General features: G+C 35.8%; 1 protein-coding gene across 2 annotated transcripts in view; it reads left to right on the top strand.

Moving 5' to 3' along the window:
* Positions 1 to 12360, top strand: part of LOC107083026 (carboxyl-terminal PDZ ligand of neuronal nitric oxide synthase protein-like) — a 184185-nt gene that overhangs the window by 77622 nt on the left and 94203 nt on the right. For both annotated transcript variants that reach the window (XM_015371959.1, XM_015371960.1), the window contains exon 5: positions 9330 to 9438. In XM_015371959.1, the coding sequence (XP_015227445.1) occupies positions 9330 to 9438 (109 nt within the window). The remainder of the gene's footprint in view (positions 1 to 9329; positions 9439 to 12360) is intronic.

The following is a 12360-nucleotide window of genomic DNA, read 5'->3' as shown; positions in this document are numbered from 1 at the left end:
CAGGAATCAAACCCAGAACCTTCTTGCTGCAAGGCAGCAGTGCTACCCACTGTTCCACTCAGCAGCCCCTTTTAATCAAAATATTACCCCCCGCAAAAAAATATGTATAGATATATATATATCTAGATAGATAGATAGATAGAAAAAACAGAGTAATTTTGGTGCCATTCATAATGATTATAAATCATTAAAACTTATGAATTTTGCAGATTGTTAAAAGCTGGATTTTCTAGCACCACCCTGATGATACTGTTAGCAATAATTATACATGAAAACAAAAATAGTGTGAACTGTTCAGTTTGGGAGTCATTATTATGCGCTGCTCGCTATAAGTCTTTCATTGATAAACACAAGACTGTTTTGCTCTTAATATTTAATAATAAATAATGAGTTCATGTTTATCTAGTTTTACCATGTCTTTTAATGTTGATCTTTGTCTTTTAAACACATTATATATACATGGACGTTTTACTCTAAGATTGATTTGTTAATTTTATTATTTCTGTTTCACTCAAATTACAATTTTTTCACAGCGACATAATATTTGTTCATATATTGTATTTATTTACATAACAAAGTTCAACCTATTCTCATTATGAGTGCGTATGAAATCGTACGAAAAGTTATGCACCGTAATTTCGTACGTTTTGGACGTTTTTTTCGTCCTATGTGCATGCGCATCTGACGCACCATTCACGAATATAGAATATAAATTACAATTAGCCCTAACCCTGACCCTGACCCTAACCCTAAGATATAAAACAGCAAGCAACGTAGTTAGAGACATGAATAAGTGATGATTGCACTGTTTTTCCCAGTTTTACGTCCATCCGCGGATCTGCTTTTTTTTCTGTCTGCCAGCGCATGCGCTCTGATGTGGTTTTTTTGAGGAAAAACGTCCAAAACGTACGAAATAGTGTGCATAACTTTTCATACGATTTCATACGCACTGATAATGAGAATATGTTGCAAAGTTCTACTAGTAACTGTGCTTAGATCCAAAAATAAGCTTTCTTGAATATCCTCAAAGTTCTGTTTTCCTTAGGTGCAGTAACCAATCAGTAACCAATAAGGGGGTTTAAGCACTTTTTAAAAAGCGAGAGATAAAAAGCCACTTGTCAGCTGCTGTCAACATTCTGCTGTTTACTTGTTGAAGTAGGTATTTCATTCATAGTGTTTTGTTTCATTATTTAGAGGTATGAATGCAGTTTTTCAAAATAACTCAATCTTTCATATACAGTACCAGGAAAACATTTCAAAGTCTTCTGCACTCAGTTCAGATTCTTTAGAATACAACTCAAAATTGAATAAACCTTTAAAACCTTCTTGGCTTAAGATTAAATAAAATGTTTCAGTAATCAAACCTTGACTAAAACATCCTTCCAAGTTTCTTTGAAACACTAAACACTTTAACACTTCTCACCTTTTAAACTCTCCATTAGGTGTAAGTATAAAAAAGCTAAATTTTTGTACTTCAGATTGCTGTATCCAATATAGTTTCATCTCTCACTCAATTAATTTTGGTGTGGACTGTTTGCTGATGATTGGAATTATTATATATGGTCTATAAATATCTAAATATTATCCACAACATAAACTATTAAAGCGGCATCCACTTTTCAACAGACACAGATTAGGAGTATAAACCCTGGTAGCTCTACTTCAACATAAATTGTATATTTTCATGGATTTATATCGAGATTCTCCGTTTTCAGAGTGATACTACTGTACTTCTACATGTGTCGTGCGGTAGAAAGCCTTCAATGATTTCCAATAACAGGATGTTTCATGTGAGGAGATATTTAATACCTTTTAGTTCAGATTTCATGCCGGAACATGATGTTCATGCTGCGACAGACCAACACAGACATCTAAAGTCTTATCTGGCACAGGCACAAAATTGTATCGATCTTGAGTAACTGTACCATTGGTGATGATGAGTGCGTGTGTGGCTATAAATGTGTGTGTGAGGGTTTTGCCTCTTTGCTTTTGATTTATGGCTCCTGTGTTTTCACGGGCAGCAATTTATCGGAGGAAAAATGAGCGAGGCATTTTGCAGCAACCCCACTTCATTACTCAAACATCTCATCGCTGGCCTCCTGCACGATGGCATCAGCCTGTTAACAGGGAGGGCTTATTGCCATTGTTAGCTGTTAGTGTGTAAGTAAGTGAGCAGTCATTGAGAGCCTAGTTAATCCTACATTACATTCCAGGGTAATAGTTAAAAAGGGCCAGGTTAAGGTGTTTTAACTGAAGCAGGCTGCTCTGTTGTTTTTGTGTTCCTGGAACATCATGAGTTTAATGTGATCTAGTTGGATTGGTTCAGTCTTGCCTTTACATCGCCTTTGACTTAAACTTGATGAGTTTGTTAGACATCAAACATTCATCCTTCTTTTTTTCCTCTTTTTATTTATTCACAGTTCATATAGGATCTCAATATAAGTATTTTCCTTCACAAACACAATCATCTTTTTACTTTCTTTTAAAATAAATAAATGTGCTCTGGTTGGTTTTAAGTCGTGGTCAACCCTGGACTCGTTTTTTGTCATTTCCCATTAAGCTAGGTTTAAAAATGGTAAATGGTAAATGGCCTGTACTTATATAGCGCCTTTTTTCAAGGCAGGAGACTTGACCAAAGCGCTTTACACTACATTCAGTCATTCACCCATTCACACACTCACACACTGATGGTGGCAAGCTACATTGTAGCCACAGCTGCCCTGGGGCTCATTGACAGAAGCAGGGCTGTCGTAAACTGGCGCCACCAGGCCCTCTGACCACCATCAGTGGACAATGCAGGTGAAGTGTCTTGCCCAAGGACACAACGACACTGAACCGTCAATCCTTCGATTTCAGGGCAAACTCCTACATCCAACGCCAATGTCGCCCTACACATGACCCCACTGAGTAGTTCAAGCAGGCTCCATGCCCTGTTCAGGTACACAGCTACTCACCTTCGGAGATTTGTTATTAAATGCAGACTGCTCACACACAGATCTCTGACTACCATGTGGTGAAGCTGGGTTTGAATCCCAGTTTCAATGGAAAGGAAATCCTGCATAAATACTTTGCAAAGTCCGATGAGCAAATCATAATGAGTTGCTGTGGCATCCCTGAATAAAGGAGCAGCTGCAAAAGCAAAGGCAGCAGCTAAAACAGAAGACCGTGGTCAGCATTAGTATAAATGCCTACAACTCCTGTTTAAGCTTGTCTCTTGTTGCTCACAACGGCACAACATCAGCCTTTTGTCACTACTTCACGTCTTACTGACAACATTCCCCAGCATGTGGTGCATTTATACTGACATATATGTGATTTGATTGTTGTATTTGTAAGCCATATAGCTTCCAAAAGGCTTAGCAAGAGCTTATGCTATTATGGAAGCAGCTAATAATAATTCAATTTGCCGGAAAAAGTTTTGTTCAAGTTGACCCTATGTACTATACTTCGAAGTATGCCTTACTATGATAATAAAACGCTTGATATATTTGGACAAAAAAAAATCTAACCTATGTATCTGTTTCTGTAGAAGCATCATTAAATAGTTTTGCTGCTGTTATGTGATTTTATTCAGTAAGAGAGGATAGTGACATTCCTTCGTGAAGACAAGTAAAACAAGAGAGGCAACTCTTTATATTCAAGATGAAGAAGTATGCTGCTGGCAGTATTTGTAGTCTGATTTATTGTCGCTGTTAAACAGCATTCTTGACTTCGTCTTCTATTCAAAGCTTTTATCTGTTTGATGCGTCTCCACCTGAATGTTTGGCAGCTGCTCCTCGGAGAGGCGGTGGATAAAGATGTATCTTTGCCATCATCTGTGTTCCGCAGAGGGATTTGTCAGCTAAGCCAGCCATTTAAGCTCACTTTTACTTACTTTCAGCAAAGCTTTAGTAGTTTGGCAGCCAGAGTTTTTCCACAGTTACTAAGACATTAAGAATCACAAGAGTGTATAAGCAGTTTCAGTTAAATCAGAGAATTGTCTTTTATCCTAGTTACTAAGGGTGCAACATTATAGACAAAGTCCATAAAGAAACAGAAGGGTTGAATTTAGCTGAATGGTGGAGGTCAGTATTCAAGCATTGGTTGACATGATTCGATTGAAGTGATTATGTAAGTGCTTCCTGTCTGTGAACTTCATTACTTGGCAGAAGGCATTTTTCACTGTTTCATTTTCAGTTCTTCTTTAAACAAGTAATTCCTTTTCTGACTGAGTAATTTCGGTGTTGTGAGGAACAAGTTCTGTTTAGTTATAGTATCCTGTTGGTTTGTAAAGTTTCTGTTAAGTTTATACTTGACACACATGGACAAATGAGTTGGAGACATGTTTTGCTCCTCTTCCATAACAGTAAACTAAAAACTGGTGATTATAAAATGATTATTAAACAGAAAATTATCTAAATCCATCTTTGCACGCTGCAAAGTAATTATTAATGATCATCGACGTCATCTACTTCAACAATTTTTAGGAGACTTTTCTGACAACAAAGGACCCTCCATCCCCCTTAAGATTGGGCTTAAGGTGTTTTTTCTCAAAGAAATCTGACTAAACGTTGTATAAAACCCCAAGGCTCAGTAGCTTTTATCAAACACACGTTTTTGATGTTGTGACAGGAAGGCTTTTCCAAAAATGGCTTAGCATCTTTAGACAAGTTTCACCTGCCATTTTTGCTGATTTCTGCTAAGAACGTCTTCTTAAACTTCTTAAAGTGTCTACTCAGTTGATTGCTGGAGGGAGAGTTCCAGAATTAACAGTTTATAGTTTAAGTTGAGGCCGAAGACAGTAACCCTATACTGGGTCAAATAAAGTACGCATCTGCATGAGGTTTCCATTGCCACATGTAAAGTTTGGTAAAAATAGCGGGGGACCTGGTTATTACAGAATGAGGGAAAAAAATCGGATCCACCTCCTTTTCTTTTAGTGTAAAACTCAGCCATACTGTTGTTGAGCTTAATCGGCCTTGTTGGCTGACGCCTCTGAATCATGTACCTGTGGTACCTTGTTACATGTGGTGCCTTCTCTCTGTGTCTTTGTGTATCTACAAGAATGAGAAAGAGCACTATGAATGAACAAAGGAGTGTTTTATTTATTTCAAAATCGCATTTGGATGTTAAGGTGGACTTTGCGGTTATGCGGTTGCAAGACTGCATGACTGGCTGGGTCCAGCTGGATAGCTACAGCCCGTGGTCTCCATCCCTCATCCTCCTAAACTTCCACCCCACCATTATAGCAGGAATCATTCAAACACTTGCTTTATTACGCATCTGTCTTCATATACTTTACATACCACATGTGAGTATCAGCACACAGCCAACTCTCTCCCTATGTAAGTGTTGACAAGCTTCCAACTCTGCAAAAATGACCTAGAAATAAGTCAACATTTCTTAAGTTAAATGCGTTTACCCTTAATTTGAGTAGGTAAATAAAAACATTTGCCAACTGAATGAGTATCTTAACTCAAAATAAGAAAATAAAAAAGGTTAATTAGATAATATGCATTGGAATTATAACAATACAATTGTTTTTACTTAAATATAAATTGTCCTATTCCATTGGCAAAGTGTCTCACCTCCTCAATTCATGAATAAATGCACTTATTTTAAGAAAAACATAATTAGATACTTTAGAATACTTAAATTTAGATTTTTTTTTCAGTGAAGCTTTCCAAATTAATCTGACATCCTTCCCAGTTATTTTCATAGCAGAGTAGGAAATCGATAAACTTCCTACTTTTATGAGAAATAAATGAGAGTTGCTCTCCAATGTAAATAAACGTTGACCTTTTTCAACCACAAATAATGATCAGAAATAGCTTGGTGGTGAAATTAAGCCTATAATACCCATGAAACTGGTCTATTGTTGTTTTGAAAGCTGGTGACCACAAGCTATCAAATTGGCTTTCTATCCAATTAGAAGTTCATAGAACCTCAGATATACTGTGGATTGTTATCGTTTACCTCATTGCCACATGCTGGCCTTTATGCTGGTCTTCTGAGATTTTTTTATTTGTTTGGCAAAAAAATAGTCTTTTCTAACAGTATATTGTGAAATCCAAATTAAAAATAACTTTATTGATAAATTTAACAGATACATTTATTTAAGGTTTTATTTCAATACTCTCTTATAATGTTTTAGACAAAATGCAAGAGGTCAAAAAACTTGAGTCATTAAATAGCTTCTATTACCCTTTTTTAAATGCATTTTCCACATTATTAGATTATTCAGTCTTTTTGTGCTGTGGTCACATTCTAATTTATGTAGGATTAGTATCTAAGAGATTATTAAAGAAAAACGCACCATGCACCGCACCATGTACTGTGCTCTTGAGATATAAAACATTCAGAAGTGGCATTGTTTAGATTTCCCCCTTTCACTCTAGATCTGTATTTGACAGAAGACAAAAAAAAAGGAAAGTTGTCAAAGCTCAATGCTGAAAGGTGTATGCTCATATCTGCAAGAGATAATGTAATGCTCATCGGTAAACATGAAGTTCAAGTCAAAAATCTGTTTATTGATAAAGCAGAAAGATTGGTTGAGGACATTTTTACTGCGTAAACAAAGAGCTGTCACAATTAGTTTAAAGGCAGAAGTAAATTTAAGTTTAAATTGCTTTTACATCCATCAACGACAGCAGCCCTCAACACTTTCATCTTACAGGTCAAATCCACTGGATGTTCACCAGATTATTAGATGTCTAGATATCTGTATACAATGAGCTCTTGGAGAAGTTTTTAGATGGCGTCCTTTAGAAAGAGAAATGGGCTAGCTTTTCTTTAGCTCACTGGTGTTTGTATGCGTGATTGAATGAGTCACAGCAGTGAGCCGTGTCTGGCATTTGACCATCTGCTAAGCTGTGTTGATAAAGAACACCTTCCATAAGATGTTGCCTGAGCCAGTCTGGCTTCCAGAAAATAGACCCAAACAAATACCACAGAAATGTCACCGGGAACGTAGATGAAACTCCTGATTACAAACACACAAAACTTGCTCACAGAAATGGACATGCACATGGCCCAACACACAGATGAGCCTTTTGGTAGAGCCAGCATGTATTTATTTGCATAGCCTCCTTTTAATTGTTTTCTCTTGTCTCTCGTCTGTCTTTTTATTGTCTCAGTGTGATAGATTACTGAAAGCATCCTAATATTATAGCTCTAATTACCCAATTACAAAGCTGCCTCCCCCCTTAAGTTTCATGCTCTTTACAGTAGATTACATCAAGCTCATTGTAATAACTTGCACAATGAGAAACCCTAATCAGTAACAAATAACAGCCTGTGGCAGAGAAATAAACAAGAGCTTTGTGGTTTAATCAATGTTTTATATTTTCATTTAACTATGTCATTATTAAAAGACATGAAGCTACCTCATAAAGATCTGTAGGCTATTTTCTTTCTTACATTGGGCTTAATATTATGACTATGGGCAGAATATCTTTCACAAACTTGAAAGACTATTTAAGGCCTTAAGTTTGGAGGCTAATATTTTTTTTTGTTTTATTTTTTATGCCTTAACTCGTTTTTCAAAGAGAATAAGAGAATAAAAGCAATAACAAAATGCACACAAACAAAATCACCTGAAAGGTATTTTCCAAAACTTCTGTCCGACATTTCTTCATCGTTCTGCAAAGCAAAGTATTGAGAGGTGGAATATCTTGGCTAGCCAAAGCGTTAACTGATGATGGAGGGTTTACTCTGGGTTAAGATTTCCTTTACATTCAGGGAAATTCAATATCTCATATAGAGAATGTTAAAGCAACACTACATAACGTTTGACCCGTGTTTGCTTTGTTTGAAATATACTATATAATTACATATTTTTCTTGGGTCAATGTTCAGCACTTGGCTTATATTAATGAACAGTGTGGGCTGCCCTTCTCAAAAACTCACTGATGTGACTTTACAGAGTCAGATCCATCGCTGAATGGGTCAGGTGACATAGAACTTTGCTTTATGGCTAGTCTCAAACAATTGGATTAAGAGTTATTTATTTTGAAGGAACAGTTTTTTTGAGTCTGTTGGTTACTGCTCATTATTCAATTTTCTTTAGGGAGCAATTTTAGAACCTAAACAGTTATTTTTATACATTAGAGATATAAATGCAACATGTCCAAAATATTGAAACTGGCTCTGTTTGCTGATGAAATGTTTTCTGCTCTGGACATGATTTCAGAAAATGTTTCCATAAAAAGGCAAAAGGCCCTGATCTTAAAAAGGTTTGCATGTAGAAAACCACATGAAAACTTAATTGTATCCACAGAGCAGAGTAGGTGGTAGCTCCTATTCCATGGCATAGATTTTTTTTCTTCTTTTTTCTGTACAATAGATCTCAATTCAGCAGCACATGCAAGTTGGTCATTTAAGTAGGGGTTACCAAAACCTGTCTTAACTGTTGCATCTGCAATCTTTGTAGGTCGCTCGCAATAAGCGCACTTAGTGCCCACACAATTTAGTGCTTTTTATTTGGATTTTCTAAAGATCGGTAACATAAAATTAAAATAAAATTAGCGAAAATAAAATTTGCTTTCTTTAATTTTATCCTTGCAAAGATTTATATAAATGCAGAGGACGTCTCAATGCTCTGTGAAAACAGATTCCTTAGGTAAAAATATAAAAATGATGGACTTTGCTAAAGGAAAGTTATATTAAATGAATTCTTGTAAAAGATGAAGATGCTTTATTTGATTATAAATTGCTTCATATTCTTCAGTCCCCAGGTCGGTCTTCAGAGGCTGTTGTAATGACGTCAATAACTGCATGCAAATATATAAATTCAAACAGTTTAATAGTTAGATTCTATTTATTGGGTTAACAGGTGAAAATGATTAGTTTCCCTATGCTTTGTGGTCAAAGATTTGGCATTATCTGGGATAATTAAAGGTAAGCCTAAGGAGTTTGATGATGATGCATAATCATTGTCCCTTTGGGTAGATAGTAGTTTTGGTTCACAACTAAAAGGCTTTTGATTCTTCATTAAACTTTGGTATACTTAGAACTTACAGTACTTTATACCTAGATTGCATAACGTGCTGAAAATGAAATACATTATTTACCTGAACGACTAGACTCTGTAAAAAGTTTTTCTAATGTTTTCATATTCTTGTTAAAAGCAGTGGATATTTATTCTAATTCTATTCAATACCATTTCAAGTAATTAATACTTAAAAAAAAATTATTGTTCAAAACCACTTTTGAAATAAAATAAAATTAAAATAGAATAATTCAACTTCCTTGCCTCAAGATGAAAATTTAAATGCCTCCTCGATTTGTTCGATATTTGTATTTCTTTTTTTTTGTGGTTGTCTATTCTGAACGACTTATTTTTCTTTTAGGATATTCTACGTTTCCCACGACTCACAAGATTTAAAGATCTTCAGCTACATTGCCAGAGATGGACAGAGCAATGTTTTCCGTTGTAATGTCTTCAAGTCCAAGAAGAAGGTGAGGCACACGTTTTATTTATTTTGGCAAAGAAAAGGGTTTAAAATGTGAACCTTATTTTACATAAAGTAATGCAGGAGGTTTTTTTTATGATATAGATTTATTTACACTGTACAATTTTATTAGTCTTAAGACTACTCAATGACACCCTGTGCTACATGGATTTAATAATCTCTGGTACAATGTAAAGTTCTAAGCATGCACCATGTAAAGTCACTGTTTACCTCCAAATCACTTGTGACTTTGGACAATATTACAACATCCAACTGCCATGCACGTGGGCATTGTCAGTTTAAATATAGCTCTTGTGAATTTTAATGGTGAAATCCTCTCGAAATTCTAAGTAATTGTCGTTGATTACAGATGAGTCTAGTAGTTCCCATTGATTTTGCGTGTAGAGCGGGGAGAATGGCACTAGGCTTACCGCACCGTGACGTCACTGCAGGAAGATGGCAGGAGTGAGATGTTACTATATTTGGGCAAAAATGGCTGGTCCCGTACTCAGTGATTGCGATGAAAATGACTATTTCTAATTGTTTACTGATTAACGCTAAATTCATTAAATCATTGCGAATGCATTAGTTTTAGGTATAGATAATGATCCATTGATTATTCCTTGCTGACCAGACTTTAAAGGAGCTAGTATTTTATAGTTGTGGGGGTTTCCTTTTACTTAAACAGAAGCAATAGCAATGTATTCTTATATGAATTTAAATGGCTAATAACGCCTAAACATACATTTACTTACAGTTCTCTTCCTTGTGAAGAAAAAACAAGAATTCTAAGATACTGAAATTCACCTGAATGGTCTTAGATATTGAATGGAAAATTTGAAGATATCGTCTATTTTTAAAATATCGATCAGTCTCCATGTTTGTTGAGAAAACCTGGCAGTTTTGGTCCCTGGAGAGAACACCTGCATGTATAATGTAAACCTTTACATCACTCAGTTGATATTTCTCTGTTTTGTGAAAGAATTTGGTTTTCAGTGATCTTTCTTATATTCAGCTTGGTTCCATGATGATATACAAAATTAGATAGTGATTGCTATTAATATTTCCATGGTCTGTAATTGCAATAGTGTTGAAAGCTATTATTCTCTCTGTCAAATTTTGACTGACCATACAAAGATTTTTTTTCTTCTTGATCGGGGTATGAATCTGTCCTTCCTGGTGTCTTAAGTCGTTGTTTTTAACTTTTTTCTGTTGAATAATGACACTGAAAAAAAAAATAAAAACTAACAAGCAAAAGTTCTGTGGTCTGTGACAAAATCAGACAATCCTTTTCCAGTTTTCCACTTCTGCAGCCGATTCGATGGACTTGTCAGTTAAATCCAGAGGTTAGCTGGGTGAAGCATACACTGCCTCATTATCTCCTCTATACAGACTGACATTGACCCATAAGCACACACACAAACTTACAGACTCACATTCTGAGCAGAAGACCAAATGGAAAGTGTCACATACCAAAAGCCTCCAGTGAAGCCAGGATTTTGAGGACATTGTGCTGAAACACTGTCTATGTGACGTTTGCAACAGATTACACTCATTTTAACTTTGACGAGTTTCACCAAATGTTTTTTCTTTAGATTGTTGATTCTAATAATTGTATTCTGTGATGGACTGGCACAATATGTCTGGTGTATCCCGCCTCTCACTCTATTAGTACGAAGCTGCTATTGGCAATCGATGCATGACCAGATTCAGTATTAATTGTGAACATTTCTAAAAGTTGTTAAATGACAGCTTGAAATAATCCTCTATAGTTCTGCAGTAAAAAAACGTGCAAGTGGGAATGGGGCTGTATGAAATTGTGTTGGTATGATAATCTTAATCAAAAACTTTAAGGTTTCACCACATCAAAGTATTTTGATTACAGCTCTAAATTGTATTTTTTTAAATGTCTGAATTAAAAGAAGGAAAAATGAACAAAGTGCTTGCTGAATTCTTCAGCTTGATGTCTATAATTATAGTTAACTTTAGTTATTGGTGAAAGCTGTATTGTAGACCACTTTTTGAGGCAACAGAAATATGAATGATTGTACACAAGGTGCATAGCCATGGAGGGATTTTGTACTTTACTTAAAACAAATCAAACAGACAATGCAACAACTCCAAAGTGCTCTGGTTAACAACTTAATACCAGCACACTCACCAAGCTGCATTTGTTTCATGAATACCAAACGCTAAATGTAGATTGTTCATTTCAATACAGCATAAAGGTTACCTTGATTTTGGTTAATAGAGCTTGATGGAGATGAAACCACAAAAATTGGGATAAAATTGGCTAAATGTAGACCAAGTTTGTCTAGACACTACATAAAATGGAACAATATCTGAAGTTCATTGTTTGAGAACAGCAGCAAAAGGTGTTACTGTTGGTGTTCTAAATTCTGCATAACAACAGTTTTATGTGATTCATGCTGATTGGTTCTTTTGGAAAAAACTGCCTCCTCCGGCTGAACTTCACCAACAAAGCAAGCAAACTGCTAATGGAACTTAAAGAGGAATCATGTGATTTGGTTAAAAGAGGCTAAGGCTCGTATATTAACCTGCATGACTCCAAGTAGGTCTGGAATGAAACATAACTAATATTTTCCACTGAAAGCCCCAAGATTTAAAGCCCTAGGATTTGTATTACTCTGGTAATCGGAGTCCTGGGTAGGTCATCAGCATGATTTTACATTACGCTGGGCATCCTGTGACAGTTCGCCTAAGAGAAACTGCACTACACCTTCAGTTCAGCGGGTGGCAGTAATTAGAACATGCAAGTTCCTCTCCCTTTACCTCCAGTGGTTACCAGCTGTAATTAAACCCTTAAAAAGTTTGGCAACATCTGACCAGAGTTGCTTTTTAACTGCAGTATTAAGCTTTCTTCTTCAAAATGTTATTTATTACACTTAATGTCCATATAAACATATAT

Source organism: Cyprinodon variegatus, unplaced genomic scaffold, assembly GCF_000732505.1.
Source record: "Cyprinodon variegatus isolate N-32 unplaced genomic scaffold, C_variegatus-1.0 Scaffold67, whole genome shotgun sequence".
NCBI lineage: Eukaryota > Metazoa > Chordata > Actinopteri > Cyprinodontiformes > Cyprinodontidae > Cyprinodon > Cyprinodon variegatus.
This window is presented reverse-complemented; position numbering and strand designations above follow the sequence as displayed.